The 23,063-nt window shown below is 41.4% G+C and overlaps 2 protein-coding genes across 2 annotated transcripts; both read left to right on the forward strand.

Moving 5' to 3' along the window:
* The first annotated feature begins 258 nt into the window (after positions 1-258).
* LOC128857638 (glucose dehydrogenase [FAD, quinone]-like) lies at positions 259-10,674 on the forward strand. Its single transcript, XM_054093386.1, has 4 exons — positions 259-380; positions 448-887; positions 8,625-8,735; positions 8,815-10,674. The coding sequence occupies exons 1-4, from the start codon at positions 259-261 to the stop codon at positions 10,539-10,541; spliced, it is 2,400 nt and encodes a 799-aa protein (XP_053949361.1). The 3' UTR covers positions 10,542-10,674.
* A 6,025-nt stretch (positions 10,675-16,699) lies between these two features.
* On the forward strand, positions 16,700-22,802 carry LOC128857639 (glucose dehydrogenase [FAD, quinone]-like). Its single transcript, XM_054093387.1, has 2 exons — positions 16,700-16,961; positions 21,042-22,802. Exons 1-2 carry the CDS (start codon positions 16,700-16,702, stop codon positions 22,787-22,789), a joined length of 2,010 nt encoding a protein of 669 aa, XP_053949362.1. The 3' UTR covers positions 22,790-22,802.
* The last annotated feature ends 261 nt before the right edge of the window (positions 22,803-23,063 follow it).

The raw sequence follows: 23,063 nt of genomic DNA on the forward strand, positions 1-23,063 counted from the left end.
GGGGGATAAAAATAGGATGTCTCTTAACGTAGCTTTCCTGACATCAGGTCGCCTCGGGTTGTACCGGTGGCCTTACCATGGTATGGAGCACTGCCATTGCGGACCGTTTATTTCCCCTATATCCTCATTGGACACCGTAAATGGCCACATGGCAGCCCTCTGGAAAGGCCGGTGACCATAAAAAACAGAAGAATGAACAAACAACAAAAAACAAAAACTTCGAGACGCTACCAAGAAGACGGGCACAAACCCAAAACGATGAAAGATGAAACAGATGGACAAATGGACAACACGGCCGACAAAAAGACGGTTAATGGCAAAGTTGTGGGTCACAGCACGCCATCAACCTTAAATCAACCATCATGCCAAGGAGCAAAAGCGTCAAAACGTTAAAAAAGGCCCGTTCAGGTATAAGCTTTGCCAGAGGTCTCTGGCTATTCTCGGTAGAATAAGCAAACACGAGGCTGAAGGGAAAACTCATCCAAAGGACGCGGTCGATAAGGCAAGGTGCCAAAAGGTGGTCAATGAGTACGTGGCTTTCCAGACCACCCAGAAGGCAGAAACGGTGAAACGCAATCGTTCGCAGGACGAAAGCGACAAACCTACGAAGAAGCAAAAAGTGTCGGTTCACACCGCTTCAATACCAAAGCCAGCCAAACGCACATTTAATAAGGTGGCGCGGGATCACCTGCAAATAGCGTTGGTTGATGAAATAACTAACCGCGGTAAACCTGCATCGGAGAAGTGGTCCGAAATTGTCGTCGATCACGTCATGGCAAACCCGGAGGGTCAAGTGCCAGGTTTTGATTCAATGGAGGTGGTCCGCGGATACAGGGTGATCAAATGCGATGATCAATTCTTCCTTAACTTCCTGCAAACAGTTGTGGGTAAGATCCAGAACGACTGGGAAGGTTTGAGGTTCAAACTAATCGCGGCCAACGAAATCCCTCGACGGCCGATGGTTCGCATCTGGATACCGAACATGGAGTTCGAAGCTAAGCAACCAATTCCATACTTGCAGGCACACAACCGCACTGTTCCGATGGATGACTGGAGCATCATCAAAGCGGAGGCTCCGCAAAAGAACAGTGTGTCCTTCCTTCTCCAAATATCGGAGGAGAGCATCGAGCCACTGGGAAAAGTGGACAACAAACTTCGGTTCGGCGTCAGGAAAACGCAACGGAAGATATTCCGCTCTGCAAATCCGGAGGATGAACAGGACGAGGTTGACGGCGCCAACGAGTTGCTCACGGGCATGCAACTTGACGACGCCGCATCCACCAAAAACGATGGCGCTAATGAGCAGCACCCGGGAGTGTAGCTTGGCGACGCCGTCAAATTGTAAAGCGACCAGCAGCATGGGTCTCAAGATTGTTCAAATAAACCTGCAGCACTCGCGGACTGCAACGGGCAACTTAATCGTTCTTCTGGCGGAGGAGGATGTCGACATCGCATTAATCCAGGAGCCCTGGGTGCGAAGCACCGAGGTGAAGGGGTTTACTGGAAACATCGACAACCTTTTCTACAAACGGACTGAAGGTAACCCCAGATCTTGTATTGTAGCTAAGAAACATTTGAACATATTTTTAATCCCATCATATTGTTCACAGGATGTGACGGCTGTGGAGGTAGAAGCCGCTGACGGTGTCGGCATCATACTGGCTTCCATCTACATGGCACATGATCGGCCAGCACCACCCGAGGAGGCTCGTCGGCTTGTGCGTGAAGCTAGAAATAAGAACCTGCTACTCGGATGCGATGCCAACGCAAGGCACTCTCTATGGGGCAGCTCGGAGACGACTTTTTACTCTTTTTACGACTTTATTATCAATAGTAATCTGACGATATGCAACAGAGGTAACACCCCCACTTTCACCTTTCCTAGTACGGAGTACTTTAGCGAATGGGCGGAAGTAATTGATGTTACTTTACTGTCCGAAAACAGTTCGATAAGGGTAGAAAAATGGAGGGTTTCCAACAAAAATTCTTTCTCGGATCACAGCTTGAGCCTTTACGAGCTGGATCTGATGGTGGATACACCCTTACTGTATCGAAATCCACTAAGAACTAATTGGAAAAAGTTCAAAAATGTAGTGAACAATAGGTTGGGAGGAATTCCGATCAGCCAAATCACTCTCACGGAAAACCTTGAGAGTAGGGTTACAAAATTATGAAATTAACGCCAATTTTTATAAGTTGCACTTATATGAAAAAAACCGCAAGAGCTACCAAAAAAAAAAAAAAAAATAAACGCAATTCTTTAGTCGCTTAAAAAGTGCAGCTATTTTAGTATAATTTCATGACCCACGATACTGCATACCCAAAAATTCTCTAAAATTCTCAATTTGTTGCATTTTTCTAAATTTTGTATAAAGTTTAGAAATCTGTTTTATATGGTCTTGATTAAGAAATGAAAAATATTCTTCTAAAAAAATAACAAAAAAACCATTGTAAGTATTTAAAAAAAATATTCGTGCATTCAGCCAGTTATGCGCATTTTGAACACGAAAATCCCATCAACTATTACACAAACTGGAATTGAAATTTATTGTCAATTCTGCATCGACTCAACTATGGATTGAAGACGTCACGAGATCTATCCATAGAAGACGGAAACAGGAAACTAGCGACCTTTCTTCTAAAACTTAGTAAGAAGGACCTGAGAATACTGGTGGGTGTAAGCACAGAGCACAACGCCTGTGGCCAGCATATGGCTACCATGGTAATTATTGACGACTCAATATGCTTGTCCCGCTGTGAGAATGAGGGCACTGCAAAGCACTTTCTCTGTAACTGTCCGGCGTTTTCGCGCATCAGACTTAGACTTTTGGGGTGCGATGTTCTGAGTATGGATAAAGTTTATACTCTTCCACTCACGGACCTCTCAAAAAAGCTTCGCGGAAGAGTGAGCTCGAACCAATTTTTCCGTCTTACCATCCATACTGCATATATTCCTTCCACTGTAATCTATCCGGGTTTAGTACAATGGACTTCCTGACTGAGTGCTAAGATCTGTCCAACCCTACACAAATCTAATCTAATCTAATCAAAATTATTTGAGGAGAGAAAGATTTAATAAAATATATTCAAAGAGAAGCAGCCTTATCATTTCTTGCCATAAATGTGAGCGTGGATTAGCACTGATTTATTATAGATGGATACTCCATTTGACCTAGAATATACATATAGTACAAGGAAGTTGAAGACTATACATTCAGAAGAGACACTAGAGCCCGAGACCTCTGCACATCTAATAATACTGCACATGCCGCTTTAAATCTACCCAATCTACCCTACAAAGGAACTCCTATTAAGCAAATAAGTACCGAAAGTGCTGCTTACTGCTTACATTTTGAAGTTGTTGTCAAACATTTTGACGTTCAGTCATATCAAACTCCAGTAACGTGATGAAGCTCATTTAACTTGAATTATCTAAAAGGTTTAATGTCTGGCATTTCGGCACAAGCGTCCACTGTGAACCAACTAACTGCATATTCATTGAATTGCTAAATCATGTACGCGCAATCTAGCAGCATATTACTCTTAATTTCAAGATCACTTCATGGACACAGCCCGAAACCATACCAAACAGCAGACACAATATGACAGTAAAACCCAGCAAACGCAAGTAAACACGCACTCAAGTGCAGCAGTGCAAGTGTGAATGAAGAAATGTAACTGATCAATGGTGCAAACGAACTTTTCCAGTGTGGCTTTGCGCTCATTAGCCATGAGAAATCTGCCAACCGGTTTAGAAGGCACGTCGTTGATAACCAAATGGACAGCCGGGTAGTAAGCAGACAGATGGGCAGGCGACCGAAACGTGGTAGTGAAGCTGGCCAATTCGACAGTAGGCAAATACCTTTGGCATAAATTATAAGAAATAATATAAAATAAACAATATTTTTTTAATGTTTAATTGCGTTTATATGTAGCTACGAGTATGCATTTGTAAATAAAGGAAACTTGTTTGCCCACGAGCACACAAACACACAAACATGTTTACATATGCATGAGTACAGTTGCTGTCAAAATAATGGTAGCATACAAGTATAAAAAGATTTAAATAACAAATATGGGTAGCAACCATTGAGGATTTTGTTTAAAACGGTTTTTTTCTTTTTAACAAGTTCCTTAAATTATAAATAAAGTGATATGAATATTTCATTTGCGTTCACTTTAATATAATTCAATGTAATATATTGTGTGTGCAAGAAATATTATCAAATGATGCCACTAGTTTACAGACAGAAAACCCCAAGAACCAGACCATACAATTCATATGTAAAATTAGCTGTGGTTCAGGCAGCAACAAAGTAACGAAAAGCGTTGATGCTTTAGTATTGGGTTGGGGAAAAAGTAATGTCATATTTTGTTAATTGAGCGCGACATTTAAACATATCTTGCGTTGTACTTATTGCATCGGGTCACACTAAACGGCGATTTGAAGACGACAATCTGTACTACAAGTGTCTCTTTGACAGTGTTGTGATCGTACGTTTCTGTCTTAAGTTATGGCGCGTGAAAGATGGAGTCCACCAAGCAAGAAATTCGTCATATATTACGTTTTTACTACCTTAGAGGTAAAAATGCAACAAAGGCGGCGGCAAAAATTTGTGAAGTTTATGGGCCTGATACTGTAACGATTCCCACAGTACAGCGTTGGTTCGATCGATTTCGTACTGGTGTAGTAGATGTCGAAGATGCACCCCGTACTGGTAGGCAAATCGTCGTAGAGACTGATAAAATCATTGAAATTATCCAAATAGACCGGCATGTGAGCATTCGCTCGATTAGGCAGGAACTAGGTGTAGACCACAAAACCGTTTGGCACCATTTGCAGAAGATTGGATTCCAAAAAAAGCTGCATGTTTGTGGGCCACACGTGCTGACGCAAAAAAATCTCTTGGACCGAATCAACGCTTGCGATTCTCTGCTAAAACGGAACGAACTTGACTCATTTTCAAAGTGGATGGTGACTGGCGCTGAAAAGTGGATCACATACGACAACGCCAAGCGAAAAAGATCGTGGTCGAGAAGCGGCGAGCCGGCCCAAACCATCCGCCAAACCCGGATTGACCGCCAGGAAGGTTTTGCTGTGTGTTTGTTGGGATTGGAAGGGAATTATCCACCATGAGCTGCTCAACTATGGCCAGACCCCTAATTCGGTCCTGTACTGTGAGCAACTTGACCGTTTGAAGCAGGCGATTGACCAGAAGCATGGTGTTGTGTTCCACCAGGACAACGCTCGTCCTCACACATCTTTGATGACCCGCCAGAAGCTACGGGAGCTCTGATGGGATGTCCTATCACACCCACCATATAGTCCGGACCTGGCACTGAGTGACTATCATCTCTTCCGGTCCATGGAAAACGCCCTTGGTGATACCAAGTTGGCCTCAAAAGAGGCTTGCGAAAACTGGTTGTCTGAGTTTTTGCAAATAAGGAAGGGAGGGTTGGGGGATGTTATAAAGGGTGGATAATGAAGTTGCCTTCTAAATGGCAACAAGTTTGCGAACAAAACGGGGCATATTTGACTTGAATCGGATAATTCTAAGTACGTTAGATAAAGCGTCAAATTTCGATCACAAATACGACATTTCTTTTTCCCGAACCCAATATATGACCAACAAAAGCTGAATTTTTGCCGACCATTGTTACCAACAAACCGCTCTCATTTTCTTTATTATTTCCACAAATCAGCTGATAGCTTCTGATTCTGCGAGAGCCACATGTTTGCCTCTTTGGGCACACCTTTGCATTCTGTACATCGCGAGCAACACAAGCATATTCGAACCGAAATAGTTTTGTAGCATATTTTAGGTTAACAGATGGCGCTGTTGCCACTTTTCACTTGAAATTTATACGAAACGAACTATGAAGAAAATTTTCAAATTTGCGTAATATTTAAAATTAGAACTGGAAAACCGTTGTCATCGACGCCTGAGCCAACGGCAGAGCCCAATAATCACTTTTCGAAGCAGCTGTTCGTTTCTAATGGGATCAAAGCGGTTTCTCATTTATTATGAACAGTTGAAATCAGATGCATCAGTGGGAGTACCACAAGGAAATCGAGAAAACAAATTATCATTGTAGTTGTAGGCTCTATGCCACCCGCCGCTGTTTTTGTTGTTGTACTAGAAATTCATTAAACCCTGCCAACATAGTGTAATCAGCGATCGTCATCGCCCAACTCATCTAACGGTAGGCCTAGGAAACGTGCTGTGCGGACGGGTTGAGTTCAGAGAGGTGTTAGTGAGTGGGTTTAAGAGGGCATATGAATAGGTAATTACTACCGTGCGTGGTAACTTCACATGCTGGACATATAATATATTGAATACGTCGGGGTCGATTCTGAGTAAGTAGGAGTTTAACCTACTACAATATCCAGAGCGCGGTATTCGCCAGATATTGCACCTTCATTGGTTTTTCGAACCATGCAGAACAATTTGGCTTACGAACTCTTCTCCTATTGCAAAGAAATTGAAAATTGACTAACTTCAAAGATTATCCCAAAATCCGAGTCAATTTTTTCTAAAAGGCATTCAAAAATGAGCTGAAAGTTGGAAGAAAGTTGTTGTTGTTGTTATAGCAACATACACATTCCCCATACATATACGGAGAATGCTGCTGAAGTTACAGTCTGTAAAGAATTTTGTTCCTTCATGGACCAAGTTAAACAAAAAAAAAGGTCATTGCAATAGTCTTGTTGTTGTTGCTGTTGAGGTGGTTGAACATTTCCACTGAAATACTCCTAATTAGTGACCAGCACCGTTTTACTACCACTGTCTCGTGTGACTGAGGTATTTTTTTTTTTGTTTTTTTTTTTTGTTTCCAAGTCAGATCCACTTAGTGAGGTCCAAGTATAGCAGCAAATCCTTTATCTCGATGTCTGAGATCTCCTTAATTTGCTGTAGGAAAGGCTTACCGAAGGAGCGGAGTCGTGCCATGGCTAGTCCCGGACATTCGCATAAATAGTGGAAAAGACTTTCCTTCGCCCCTTCCGCTTGACAGCTTCTACAGATAGGATTGAAGGGTAGATTGTCTAGCTGCATGATCCCCTACTTTACACTGACCTGTAAGGGTTGCAGTGATGCGTGAAATGTTTGGCCGAGAACATCCTACCAGGTCATTCGTCCTTTGGATTTTGGTCTTAATCCTATTAAGCTTAAATTACTCTTTCGCCAATGTGCCGTTGCACTTTGAGTCTATTAACTGCTAGAAGGCCCAATGGCATTTCTTTACAATTAAGAAGAAACCATAATTTTCGCTATGATTTGTTCATGGAGAGGTCAATGTACCATTTGCTTGTAGCATCAAATTGATCCAACACCACAGAAACAAGGATACAGGATTTTCTAATAGGAACATAGCATTACTTTTTGCTACAAATAATTAAAAGGCTCTACTTTTTTAACTAATTTTATAAGGATATTATTTTTTTATTTTACTCGTACTTCTTTATAGACCAAGATCTCTATGGAAAATTCGCTACAATTCTCGTAAACGGCTGATTTGGTTAATTTTGAACGAAAGCTCTTACGGCTGCGATATTTTGGGCATCTACTCGAAACGTTGCGTTGCGTTAACACACTGGCTTAAAGACATTCAACATCCACTATAGCACGCACAGAGTGTCTGATGGTATGATTATTATGACAGTCTTAAAGTTGCGACCAGCTACTCATAATTTCGGTCATAATTTTTTATGATTTTCAAAAGTTAGGGCACTTCACCATGACAAAAATAATAACTTGGAATGACGTCTCGGCATTGTCAGATCATAAAAGTAATTTCGAATCGGTTTGTAATCAGTACCTATTTAAGAACCCGATTAAAAATCCTATATTGACGTTTAGCCAAGTTTTTCCGCTAATTTGTGGAGTGCTTCTTCATGTTGTTCTATAAATGAAGGCACCTACAGTTTTGTGCCGCCTTTAAATGCATTTTTATGACGCCCTTTTTCATGTCTCATACTTTTAAATAACTTTGATTGTAACTTTTGCGTTTAATCCCGAGTTCGAAGACCATTTAATGAATTAGATTTGCTGTCTTATAATAGAATGAATAAAAAAAGTTGAAAAAGAAAGATGAAACTCTTTTTTTACCGATTACAATTTTTTGTTATGGCTATTACTATTTCTTTGACCGCAACTGTAAAACGTCAAGACACGGCCAGAATGTAATAGCGACCCCAAGTTACAGACCAACACTACTTGATTAAGCAACGGCAGTTTTATTAACAAAAGTGTGTTCGCAGAGTGCGGGACAGTTCGAGTTCGCTGCCAAAGATAAGAATTTCGCGCGGAGGGCGATGAACCAGCGAAAACGCATCGCACAGTAGAGAGATGCAGAAGAAATGAATGAAAGGAATAGCAAAACGTAAAGTTACACACTCGACGGGCAAAGAAAAGCTTTAGCATTCGCTAATTTGACTTCAAGTTGGTTGCACGTCTTCGATTTCAAGCGCGGAAAATCCAAAGAAGTGTGACAAAAAAAGTAATACAAGGGGCAACGTATTTTAAGGATTAGGCCGGCATTAGTGTAATTAAAGTGAGGAGTTCAATACTCTTTCCTCGAAATGAACGAAACGTTCTATTGGCTATTGAGGTTTCTAATTTTAGCTGCCGCGCTTGTGTCGCCAAGCTACGCGCAGTCGCCACAGGTGCAGCAATTACAGCAACTGCTTGGTATCGGTTTGGACAATCTAGTTTTGAATACGCTCTACAATGACGGTAAGTTGAGCTGCACTGCAAGCAAGCAATATATGACTACTCGCGTGCGTATGGTATGCAAAATAATTAATTGTATGTTTATGCACTACAGCTCCACGCCCGAATGCCACCTATGACTTCATCATTGTGGGCGCCGGTCCAGCTGGTTGTGTGCTTGCAAATCGGCTCTCCGAGAATCCAAATTGGACAGTGTACCTCATCGAGGCAGGCGGTGTGGAAGGCATCTTCCACCAAATACCCGTGCTCGCCGCCTTCCTGCAAGGCACTCAATCCAATTGGGGTTACAAATCGACACCACAGAAGCGCGCCTGTTACGGCATGTACAATAACGAATGCTTCTTGCCGCGCGGCAAAATACTTGGTGGCACAAGCTCCATCAACTATATGATCTATAATCGCGGCAATAGGCGCGACTTCGATCGCTGGGCTGCTGCAGGCAATAAGGGTTGGTCATATGAAGACGTCTTACCGTACTTTCTGAAATCGGAGAATGCCTACTTGACTGGCTTGGAGTACTCGCCTTACCACAATCATTCTGGACCGCTGAGCGTGGAGGATGTGCAATTTCGTACGCCAGCGGTGCATGCTTTTGTGAAAGGCGCACAGCAAGCGGGACATCCTAACACCGACTACAATGGCCAATCGCAAATTGGCGTGTCCTACGTTCAAGCCAACACACGGCGAGGCAGGCGCCACAGCGCATACCGTGCATATATCGAGCCCATACGCTACCAACGAAGGAACCTGCACATTGTCACTATGGCCCGTGTAACGCGCGTACTGATAAATCCCATAACCAAGCGCGCGACTGGTGTAGAGCTCTTGTACCGCAATAAATACTACAAAGTGCGCGCACGCAAGGAGGTCATACTATCGGCTGGCGCTTTCAATTCACCACAACTCTTGATGCTATCTGGCATTGGGCCGGCGGACAATCTCAAAGCTATCGATGTGCCCGTGGTGAAGGAATTGCCAGTAGGCAAATTACTCTACGATCACATGTGTCACTTCGGTCCAACATTTACTGTCAACACCTCCAGAGAATTGCTCAATATTGCGCATCTCACACCGAGCTTGGTGAAATCATTTGTGTTGGGCAATCCGGGCACTATGCTCTCTTCGATTGGTGGCGTAGAAGCGCTTGCGTTTCTGAAAGTGCCTAGCTCAAAGGAGCCTGCGGATATGCCCGACATCGAAATCATCACAGTGGCAGGCAGCTTGGCTGCCGATCAAGGTAGTGCGCTCAAGCAGGGCGCCAATTTCAAAGACGAGCTCTACAACAAAGTATATCGACCGCTGGAACGACGTGACCACTTTAGTTTCCTTATCATGCAGTTCCATCCGAAATCTGTGGGACGCCTTTGGCTACACAACAGAGATCCATTTGAATGGCCGCGCATAAATCCAAAGTATTTCTACAACGAAGACGACGTGCAGTTCATGTTGGAAGGTATCAAGGAAGCGATACGCATCACGCAAACACCTGCGATGCAAAGTTTGGGCACTCGCATACACGATATACCAGTGCCCGGTTGTGAGCATCACACCTTCGGCACAGATGCCTATTGGCGCTGCTCCATACGTACGCTATCGTACACGCTGCACCATCAGGTGGCCACCTGTCGTATGGGTCCTGAAAGTGATCCCACCACCGTTGTCAACGCCGAGTTAAAAGTGCACGGCATACAGAGTCTGCGTGTAGTGGACACCAGCATCATCCCATTCCCGCCTACGGCTCACACTAATGCGGCATCGTTTATGATCGGAGAGAAAGCGGCCGATATGATACGTGACGATTGGCAGTGAAAGTGAAATAGTAAAAATGTAGTTTAGCGGTATTTTAGAATAATTTATCATTAATTTGCATTAAGCAACCGATTTATGTTAAGTATTGTCCAGTCTGGATGAGATGTAGGGAGGAACAAAGTGAAAAGTGAATCAACAGAAATCTGAATAAAATCAATGAAATATGAAGAAACTGGTATTTGAATTTAAAATTTCAACAAAACTGGAAATGAAACGCATAAAAACCTGTAAGCAAGTTCGGTGCGTAGGTAAAAATATATGTACATAAGTGATTTATCCAATTAAAATTAGTTATGTGGGACACTCAATTATCGTCAAGACAGCCGAAAAGCGAGGTTTGATATGAAATTTAGGTCGAACGAAGCAAGTTTCGTGTAGAAAAAGAATATAAGAGTAGAGTAGAATAAAAAATGTTATTTCAAATTACTACTAAAAATCAAAGAGATCGTTAATCCATCAAGGATGACGAACATAGTGGCAGGCCGTCCACATCGAAAACCTCAATAAAGTGAAAAAAAGTTGATCAATAACCTCAAATTAACCATCAGAGAGCTGACAAAAGACTGAATCATTGCTTATGGATCCGTTCAGAACATTGGAGTTAATGATTTGGATTTGCGTCGTGTTGTTGAAAAGTTGATCCACTGTATTTCATGCAAAAAGGGGGCGCGTTGAATCCGACCCGACATTCAACGTCGACTCAACGTCATCATTACTTGAGACGAGTCGAGGGTTTATGAGTACGGCATGCAATCCAGCCGATTGAGTAGAGAGCTCTGAATGAACCAAGACAAAAAAATCACGACGTTTTCAGTCAAAAATGAAAGTAATGATAACGATTTTTATGGATTACAACGATATTGTATAGCACGAATTTTTGCCAGAAGCTGTAACAGTTCATAAAAACTATTATTCGTTTCGCCAAAAAAGATAGAATTTGTGGGAAAACAACTCGTGAATTCTGCACCATTCTATCGCACCCTCGCACAATGCCATAATTTTGGGTGAATTTTTGACCAAGAACGAAACGAATACCGTAGAACAACCATCGAATTCACCTGATAAGGCTCCCAGCGATTTTTTCTGTTTGAGCGAGTCAAAAAACCACTACGGGGAACGTCTTGTAACAGCCGAAAGGAAATAATAGAAGAACTACTGTTGACTGAGCTAAGTATTGATATGGCTGCTCCGGTCTATGAATTTTCAATGGCTCCTTGAGGTGTAAAGCAGATCGCCTCCGCGTGGTGCACCCTGGATAGCGCCAAATTATCTGCTTTCGTCTTTGGATCTTCTCTTTTTTTTTACGATTTGGAATCTTTCTGACCCTGTGCTAATGGTTGCGGCATTCTGCCACCTGAGTATGTTAGGGTGAAACTTAACAGAAATGGCTGGTGGGCTAATGCCGTAACCGCCCCCGTCCCGTTAAAACCCAGGCAGGCCTTGGAGTACGTTCCAAACCCGTCGCCATTGGGTTGGCGGTGTAGGTGCGGTTGAGATGAGTCCCGTCTTTGCGTCCGGTCTGGCTCTGAACGCATGCCTCATGAGGGCATGCGTCTACTCTCGCATGGCCTCCCTGCCGCGGCATAGACAACCATGGGACCTCTAAGGGACGACTACACTTCTACGGGCTTTGGATAGCGACTTCGAGTGGGGACCCACTTAATATAAAACATGAACACCAATTCAACAAACACAACAAAACAAACAATGAAAACCTCAGATGGTAGCGGGAACTCGGAACCGTGTCCTAAAACCATCTCTCGTAGGACAGGAGGGGCGAAATCGCCTCCTCGTAAATTCTCCCGGGGTCTTACCCTGAGGGCTGAAGTTCTCAGTAGCAGCAAAATGTCGGAAGCGACTAGTGAGTAGAATACGAGGGGGACCCTGAGGGGAAGTCGAAACCGACTTCCAGCAAGAACGTGGGGGTCACAAGCGGGAACCCGCTTATGGTAGATAGGAGGCCGCATGCGGAACCGGCTGCGTCTCCTAATTTAACAGCACTGGATGGGTGGCCAGTACCAGCAAGGGGTTCTCCATCAGTTTTCCGGGGGCTTCGGGGTTGCCTCTTCGGGGACCCCCTGTTAAGCTTAAGGGGGGGGTAGGGTTAATTCCACTAAAAATATGCACTTATTTATGAATTTTTTTTGGAAAGATGATTCATGTAAATTTATTTATCCAATTAGTATACTGTAAACTCATATTTCAAAAATATTTTCAAAAATTTTCACAAGAAAATATACAAAATTGAGCCGTTGACAGCAGATCTACGCAGACGTCTCGAAAAAAAGGCAATTTGCCGTGGACAGTTTTTCTCAGCATTGGATCATCTGAAATCAAAAAATTAAAGAGCTTTCATCAGTTAATGAATTGTCCGAGGTAACCCTGTCGAGTTTTTATTAAAAAAAAATTTTTTTTCAATTTTTTTTAACATTTGAAGTAAAAGTGCGATTTTTAGACGATAAATCGCATAATATTTTTTATTGTAAAATAAATAAAAATTGAAAAAAAACAAAAAGCTCCCAGGGTTACCTCGGTAATTATGCAGAGAAAGTGTGTACAAAATTTCAGGAAGTTCGGTCGAGTAGATTCAGAGAAAAAGTGTCCACCGACTTGAAAAACGTCGTTTTCCAGAATATCGATTTAAAGTTCGACCATAGCAGGTAGCCGAGTCGGAGCGGCCAACGGTTATAATGCTCTAACTTTGTGAGTTTTGCACCGATTGACTTAAAATTTGGACACAACATTCTTAAGATTATGTACATTCATTTTCTCAAATAAACCAAAATCGATTTTTTTTTACCCTAAAAACCCTACCCCCCCCCCCTTAAACGGCAGGCAGGGCAAAGCGAACGGTCCTTCTCCGACCTTCGTCTCGCGACCAAAATTCTGGAGCGCTACGGCGACCAAAATGCTTCTCAGCTATCTGAGGAACATTCCCAAACGCTTGAGTGGGACAGGAAGGTTTTGCGTGGGGCGGAAGAGGGCAGAGGAAAGGGAGTGAGTGCGCCAAAATGGATTCGGGGGTAAAGAGACAACGATCCCAGGAGGAGGATGTATCCCTCGAAAAGAGACCCAGGACTGATGGCGGTCTGCCCAAGTCATTTAGCGAAGTCGCTAAACAGGCAGGCCACATGACTATCGGAGACATGGACAGCGGTAGGGAGGATGGCGCCATTTCCAGGGAGGAATGGAAGAGAGTAGCGTCCGCCATCTCCGCTGTCTTCCTGAGGGTAGTAAGGGAAAACCATGGAATACTAAAAATAATTTAATGTGTTGTTTTATTGTTTAACTCAACTTGGCTCACAAAATTAATATGCGAAAACAAGTTGTACAAATTGGAGAAAATGAATGTCAATCAACATTTGTGGAAATCACTAAAGTAAATTATTATCTGTATTCGACTTTGAGTACCTTATTTTTACGGACCATGACATTAGGGAAGTTAAAAAAAATTAAAAATAATATCTTCATTAATAAATGCAAGTCTATCACTATCACTCCTGTTGTTGTTGTTGTAGCAGTATACCAAACCCTGTGCGCTGTAGTCACCGGTCGTATTCGTCTAACCCTTCTTCTTAATTGGCGCGATAACCGCTTACGCGATTTTGGCCGAGTTTAAGGGGCAGATACCTATGAATGGCCATATTTTGACTGATTTTCATTAAAATTATTTAAAATGAAGAAGTCAATATATTTCAAAATTGGCACACTGTTTATTTATAAATTAAAATAATAAAAAAAAAATTAAATTTTATATTATTTTAATCATTTAAAATGGCGGATGTACACTGAATTCTTCCAGGAAGGTCGCAGCGGGACTTCTCAATCGACGGGCATTGTAGCATCGGCGTCAGTGACCTAAATACAAAAAACCTAACATTTTTTTGTTTATCAATGTCATAATTTTTATATGAATTAAAACAAAATGGAAAAAAAAAATCGCGGAATAAAATGCTTAAAAAAAACTTATTTTTGGGGCGAATTTTCCTACTATTTTTGCTTCGAGGAAATTATTTTTTCGAAAAATTTTCGAATACTTCTATTCACATAAAAAGTAATATCATAAAAAAGATGTGTGCAAAATTTCAGGGAGATCGGCCAATAACTTTTCGAGTTATCGTGTACGCCAATTCGAAAAATATAGTTTCGAGGAAAACGCGTCCAAAGTTTGAATACAACGTAACTATACCGCTCCCAGCGCTCGAACGCAAGGAATAGAGTCGTCACGGTTGACGATCTATAATATAAGAAATACTTAAATTTACGTTCTAAAAATTTTTTGACATATTCTTAAAGGATTATATTAACGTTTGGTAAAAAAAAAAATTTTTTCGAATTTTACAGGCATCGGTACCCTTAACAAATCGCGCCAGTCGTTTCTTTCTCGTGCTAACCGGCGCCAATTGGGCACACCAAGCAAAGTCATGTCCTTCTCCACCTGATCTTTCCAACGCGGAGGAGGCCTTCCTCTGGTACCGCATCGAATACTTTCAGAGCCGGAGCGTTTGTGTTCATTCGGACGACATGAGCCAGCCAACGAAGCCGCTGGATCTTTATTCGCTGCGCTATGTCTATGTCGTCGTTAAGCTCACACAGCTCATCGTTTCATCGCCTGCGATATTCGCCGTTGCCAACGTGCTAAGGTCCAAAAATCTTGCGCAGAATCTTTCTCTCAAACACTCCAAGCGTCGCTTCATCGGATGTTGTCAACGTCCAAGCTTCTGCGCCATACGTTAGGACGGGCATGATGAGAGCCTTGTTGAGTATTAGTTTTGTTCGTCGAGAGAGGACTTTACTACTCAATTGCCTACTTAGTCGAAAGTAGCACTTGTTGGCAAGAAAGATTCTACGCTGGATTTTATGGTATGGTAGTTTCCTACTCCTGTATTTAAAAGTGGTAATAAGAGTGGCATTGCGAATTACAAACCAATTTCGAAACTCTCATGCACCTCTAAACTCTTGGAATGCCTCATTAAAAATAAGCTTTCTTTTATTGTAAAACAAGTGATTAGTCCTAATCAGCACGGGTTTATGGCGGCTCGATCTACATTAACTAATCTTTCAATTTTCACGGAACACAGATTTGCGTTTCTTCGACATGGCGTCCAAATGGATGTAACTTACACTGATTTATCTAAAACTTTTGATACGATTTCCCACAAAAGCTTAGTTGCTAAATTGGCAAATTTTAGTTTACATTATCTTTTTGAACTGGATTAAATCGTATCGCGCGGACAGCAGGAGTTCTAGTGTTGTTGTTGATGGTATTTCATCTTAGACGCATTACTTTTTATCATCTTCATAAACGACATTACCTCGTGTTTCGCATCAACGAGATTCCATTTTTTTTTTTTTGCCGATAACTAGAGAGTTTACTCTGAGGTTAGTTGTCTTGGATTTCGATTTATTGGAGGTATGCACTTCGATCTCATGGTCTTTTGTGTCCCGTAGTTGTCTTAATGACTCAGTTGTTTTGAGGCAGAACTCAATAAGCTTTATAGCTAAAAAATTAATGCGTCTAACTTCTTAATTTGTTCAAAATTTTATGAGCTATGACAATGACCTGAAACCTGTTATTTACTACATGGTCCAATAAGTTCATAAGGTGAGGCATAGATGGCGGCGTCAATATCAAAAGTATATGGTATTTAGTGAGAACCGCCCTTTAGAAGCTAATTGTCAAATTTTCATGACATTTCGCCGATTAGTTTGTGAGTTACAGTCGTTTAAATGAAGCTACTTTTGGTTTTGTGAAAAAAATGGATTCAAAAGAATTTCGTGTATTGATAAAACACTGTTTTTTAATTAAAAAAAACACTGTGGAAGCACACAAATGGCTACGGAAGTATTATTCAGACTCCGCTCCGTCGATCGGAACCGTTGAACGATGGTTTCGTGAATTTAGATGCGGTCGTACGGGCACTGAGGACGCAGCGCGTTCAGGACGTCCAAATGAAGCAGTTGTTCCAGAAAACATCAAAAAAATCCATCGTATCATTCTGAATGATCGTAAAGTGAAAGTGCGCGAGTTAGCAGAGGCCGTAAGCATATCGAAAGGGTCAGTAGGAACGATTTTGCATGAACATTTGGGTGTGAAAAAGCTAGTCGGAAGATGGGTGCCGCGTTTTCTCACAATCAACCAAAAACAACAACGCATAATGGATTCTGAGCATTGTTTGGAGCTGTTCCGCCGCAATCCAAGAGAGTTTTTGCGTCGATTCATAACAATGGACGAAACATGGATCCACCACTACACGCCAAAGTCGAATAAACAGTCGAAAGAGTGGTTGGAAGCCGGCCAAAGCCGACCAAAACGTCCAAAGACGCAACAATCGGCTGGAAAGATCGTGGCGAGCATTTTTTGGGATGCTTGCGGTGTAATATGCATCGACTATCTTGAAAAGGGTAAACCGGCCACCGGTGAGTATTATGCCAGCTTGTTGGACCGTTTGAACGACGAAACCAAGAAAAAGCGGCCTCATTTAGCAAAAAAAAAAGTGTTGTTCCACCAAGGCAATGCACCGACTCACAAATCAATGATTGTCATGGTAAAATTGCACGAATTGCACTATGAATTGCTTCCCCATCCACCGTATTCTCCAGATTTGGCCCCCAGCGACTATTGGCTGTTTCCAAACTTGAAGAGATGGCTTCAGGGAAAGAGATTTCGATCAAATGAAGAAGTTGAATGACTTCATGCATGAAGGACTTTCTATCGATCATTTTTTGAAAGGCATCAAAATGTTAGAAGACCGTTGGGAAAAGTGTATCGCCCTAGAAGGGACCCATGTTGAAGAATAAAATGAATTTTGGTTGAAAAAATTGTTTTTACCCTCTCACATTATGAACTTATTGGGCCATGTAGTATATAAAAAAAGGTTTAACATTTTCAAAATGGATTTTCAAAATTCAAGTTTGATTCGAATATTTGCGAATCAAAAATAATAGATTTCCTAGTAGCAAATATATTCAAGTGGGAACAATAAATTGTTTGAACTTTTACATAGTATTGCACTGTGAAAGGTTATATAAATTTGCTTAATTTTAACCTCTTGCGCTGGAAGGACGTGCAATGCACGTCGACTTGTTTATCTGCTCTAGACTGGCAATGACGCGCAATAGAAGCCTGCTTAAATACCTGTAAAAAACATGTTGTTTATTTCGAAATTTCTAAGAAATATTCTATTTCAAAATTTCAACTGGATATTACAGAAGAAACTCTACAAACTGTTAATATTCATCAATACCCAACAGTGCGGAAATTTTCCAAGAAAAACTCCTCCTACACAAAGTAAAAATATGAAACTTAAGAGACGCATCGAAAAACTTGGACCCGGTATAACGACAAACTATTCACTTTTCGAAAATAAACTTTTATACAAACCACCTATCAGAAAATTTGATGGCAGCTGGACTAGAACAAATCTTGAGAAGGCTGAAGCTCTCGCAAAACACTTCAAAAGTACTTTTACGAACAATACGCCTAATGTAAACCTTTTCCCAACCCACGCAAAAAAAGATCCATGCAAACCAAAAAATGTTATTGTACATTTGAAGAAATAAAACAATGCATATGTAAGAGAACTGATCCTAAGAAGTCACCAGGATACGACCTAATAACTGAAAAAATTTTAAGCGAACTCCCAGAGAAGGGGCTTATCTATAAAAGGAACTTGTTCAATTAAATCTTGAACTTGAAATATTTCCCAAAAGTATGGAAAATTGCTCAAATTATCGCAATACCAAAACCATGCAAAGATCCTACGCAAGTAACTTCGTACAGACCTATAAGTCTACTACCAGTATTATCAAAAATTTTTTAAAAGTTACTTTTTGACAGAATCGATCCCATTATACAAAAGGACAAAATAATACCTTGCCACCAATTCGGATTCAGGCAAAAACATTCCACCATCCAACAAGTTCACAGAGTTACAAACAAAATTTTTGAAGACATCGATAAAAAACGAACGTGTGAAGCAGTATATCTCGACGTAGCCAAAGCTTTTGACACGTAGGACTTCTACAAGAACTCTTGACTTATTTACCAACAGACTACTACGAATTGATGAAAAGTTTTATAACTGGAAGACAACTTTATGTAAAATTCGAAGATAAGTATTCTGATATACTAACAATGAAAGCAGGTGTACCGCAAGGTAGTGTCTTTGGGCCGCTTCTTTACCTTCTTTACACAGCTGATATCCCTACACCGGCAACTAAGAATTCTCTAATAGCAACATTTGCAGACGACACTGTCTTGTTAGCATCAGACAAAGATCCAAGAACTGCTGCTTATAAACTTCAGGAATTACTTGACAACACCACTCAACGGCTCGAGAAATGGGGAATCAAAATAAACGAAGATAAAACCGCCCACGTCACATACACTAACAAGAGAAAAAAACAATACAATCCAATATTCATAAAGAATAAACAAATCCACCACGACACAAGGGCATAATACTTGGGTATGATTATAGACAATAAACTTAACTGGAAGTTACACGTTGGACAAAAACGACGCGAAATCAAGACTAGGTTTAAACAACTTCATTGGCTTTTGGGAAAAATTCAACGCTCTCACTAGAAAATAAGATACTATATTAATATACAAAGTAATTATAACACCAATATGGAAATATGGCTCAGAGCTTTGGGGAACTGCGAGCAGTACAAATATAAAAATTATACAACAAACGCAAAATAAGATACTCCGTATAATATCAAAAGCAGAGTGGTATATACTAAATGATAATATCCATCGAGAACTTAAAGTAAAAACAGTCCATGAAGAAATACGCAACAACAGCTTAAGACACACAAACCGACTACTAGAACATTCTAACAGGGAAAATCCGCAACTTCCATTAAAAGAGAAAACCGAGACGAGGAGGCTTAAGCGCAAACGACCAACTGACCTGCAGATGTAAATGGTGTCACAATTTTATGAATATATTTATTCATTAAATAATTAAATTAATTAAATAACGAGTTAATTTTTGTTTTTTTCTTAGATAAATGTATATAGTTGTATTGGCTTCTAAATACTGCTGAAACCCAAAAAGAAAGAAAAATTGTAAATATTTTAAGTTGAAATAGAAACAATAATAAAGGGTTAAAAAAACAAACACAAACAAAAGCTTCACCGAAGATGTCAGGTATGCGCGAAACAGAATAAACGCAGTGAAACCGTATGGGAATGTAAGAAATATCTGATTGCACTGCACATTCCTGATCGTTTTCAAATATATTACACTGTAAAAATTATTAATAAAATTCTTTAAAATAGTATTAATTGTATTTCGATTCATTTAAATTATATGACTTATGCATTTGTTAAACACACACTGGTAAAAGATTTAATAGAAATTATTCCATGCAAGAGGTCGTTATAACTTGGTTTAATCACCGGCTTTTGGAAATTAATTTCCAGCACAAGAGGTTAATTCATTTATTTACGAGTCATCACAACAACAGTTAAATACTGTTAAAGAAGCATCTAAGCAGCACATTACATCTTATTTAGTACATTTTGCAAAGGTACTTGAACCATAAACGAGATGCTGAATTGCTGCTAACAAAAAACTAAAAATACAAAATAAGCAAAAAAAGTAAAAAACAAATACATATTAAAAAAAAAATAAACAAAAAATATGTAACTCGCTGTTAAATGTCTACAGTGGAAAGCAGAGAAAAGTAAAGAGCGCAAACAAAATCAAATATTTACGTACAAGCCATGAAATAAACAGGTTTTATGGTAAGTGTAAACAAAACACTGAAATTGGCCGACTGACGGGCAGCTTAGTTGATCAGCAGTCTACTCAGTCATACACACATACATACACAAGAACGCAAGGTGTACAGACATTGAATATTTGTTTAATAGTAAACAAGTGTAATTTTGCCGGTCTCTGGCGATTTGCACACTCTTACTCCCTCTCTCTTGCTCACTCTCCATTTTCGGCACGCAACCAGCTGATCTGTGCGCTCTTCAAAGTGAACGCATTGGTCAACAACTAACAGCGCTGCCTTTACAGCCTGCTGGAAATTATTTACATTTGCATGTTCTTTAACAGCGCACGACAGGTCCGGTCGAGTCATATTCTAACAGTGTACGCTAATTAAAATTGGGTTGTGTTTGATGCAGGCTATTGCCTGATGAGCTTATAAATTAAGCCGCCACGCGATACTGACCTGCATTAGTGGATACGCGCCAGACGAGTGTGTTTAATAATTAAAATTTTGAATTACTCCAACTCAACTTCACTGTTAAAAACAAAAACACACATTTTTACATTTCCAATGAGAAATCTACGCTTAGCGTTGACTTGTATTACCTTCTGGCTGTGCTCAACAGCCGCACAGGAGTTTTTAAAAAACATTTTCGAATTGGGGCTGGCAAACGTAATTGAGCAATTTAATTCGCCATGTGGGTAACGCTTTGCTTAACGAGGATTTATTGAAACTTTGCTAAACTCTTTTATTTTTACCTTACAGTACCGCAACAAAATGCTGCCTACGACTTTATCATTGTGGGCGCTGGCGCTGCCGGTTGCACGCTAGCCAATCGATTGTCCGAGAACCCAAACTGGTCGGTAGCTGTGCTCGAAGCCGGCGGCATTGAAAACATCGCACATACTATCCCCATAACGACGGCTTTTCTACAGAGCACACATTCCAATTGGGGCTACAAGTCAGTGCCGCAGAAGCTTGCCTGTTTTGGCATGAACAACAATGAGTGCGCTTTGCCGCGCGGTAAAATTTTGGGCGGCACCAGCTCCATCAATCACATGATATACAACCGTGGCAATAGACGCGACTACGATAGCTGGGCAGCTGCGGGCAGCAAAGGTTGGTCGTACGACGAAGTGCTACCCTATTTCCTCAAATCAGAGAATGCCCAGCTAGCAGGTTTGGAAACATCTGCCTACCACAACCACTCCGGCCCGTTGAGTGTCCAGGATGTGCGCTATCGCACACAGTTTTCACATGCGTTTGTGCGTGGCGCACAACAAGCCGGACACCCACGCACGGACTACAATGGCGAATCACAAGTGGGTGTGTCATATGTGCAGGCCACGACGCGAAATGGGCGGCGTCACAGCGCCTATCGTGCTTTCATAAGACCGGTGCAACGTGTGCGTCTAAATCTAAGGATTTTTACGCTCGCGCAGGTGTTGCGCATACTTATCGATGCGGAAACAAAGGTGGCCTATGGTGTGGAGTTCTTGCATCAGAAGAAGCGTTACACTTTTAAGGCCCGCAAAGAGGTTATACTATCGGCCGGCGCTTTCAATTCACCACAGCTTTTAATGTTATCCGGTATTGGACCTGCGGATAACCTAAATGCAATCGGTGTGCCCGTAATACAGGAACTGCCGGTGGGTAAACGCATGTACGATCACATGTCGCACATAGGACCTGTATTCCTCACCAACACTACTGGACAAACTACATATCCGACTAGCATCACCTTGAATGACATTAAGCGGTTTTTCCTCTTCGGTGACCCAAGTACGCGCCTCTCTAGCATAGGCGGTGTGGAATGTTTAGCGTTCGTCAAAATACCAAGCTCCCAAACACCGCCTGATTGGCCTGATGTCGAACTGATAACAGTATTGGGTGGCATGGCATCCGACGATGGTACAGCACTCAAGGAGGGTGGCAACATTCGGCAGGATCTCTATGATCAACTGTATCTGCCACTACAGCTGGCACGGCAAGAGCATTTCACTGTGCTAATCATGGATTTCCATCCGAAATCGGTAGGACGGATTTGGCTGCATAATCGCGACCCTTTGCGTTGGCCAGTAATCGATCCAAAATATTTCTCCAATGAAGAGGACATCGAACATTTATTAGAGGGCATCAAAGTGGCCATACGCATCGGTGAGTCACCCGCCATGCAGCGCATTGGCGCGCGTCTATATGACAAACCAGTGCCGGGTTGTGAGCAGTACATTTTCGGCAGCGATGACTATTGGCGTTGCTCCATACGCACATTATCCTACACATTGCATCATCAGGTGGCCACCTGTCGCATGGGACCGGCGACGGATCCCACCACAGTAGTAGATCCACAGCTAAAGGTGCATGGCATTCGCAAATTGCGTGTTGTAGATACGAGCATCATTCCTTTCCCACCTACGGCGCACACGAATGCACCAGCTTTTATGATTGGTGAGAAGGCGGCCGACATGATACGCGCAGAGTGGGACGAAAATAAAGGCATTTATCAGCTATAAAAATTAGATCACTGAACTGTGTAAGACGTAATATTTCAACATTTGACAACAATGAGTTTATCAACATTGGAAAACACTTTTTTTCATTTGTAGATTTAAATCGGGTTTGAAGTCATTTTATAACTTAATTACAATAATTTTTAACTCTACTTGACATGATGACAAAAAGCCAGTCCGACGAGAATATTATTATGACCTTTAACTGCTAATAATTTTGCGAAGTGAAGGAGTGATGTGCCAAGATAAGAAACATAAACTCGAGTGTAGAAACAAT

This window comes from Anastrepha ludens, chromosome 3, assembly GCF_028408465.1.
Source record: "Anastrepha ludens isolate Willacy chromosome 3, idAnaLude1.1, whole genome shotgun sequence".
In the NCBI taxonomy this organism is placed as follows: Eukaryota; Metazoa; Arthropoda; class Insecta; order Diptera; family Tephritidae; genus Anastrepha; species Anastrepha ludens.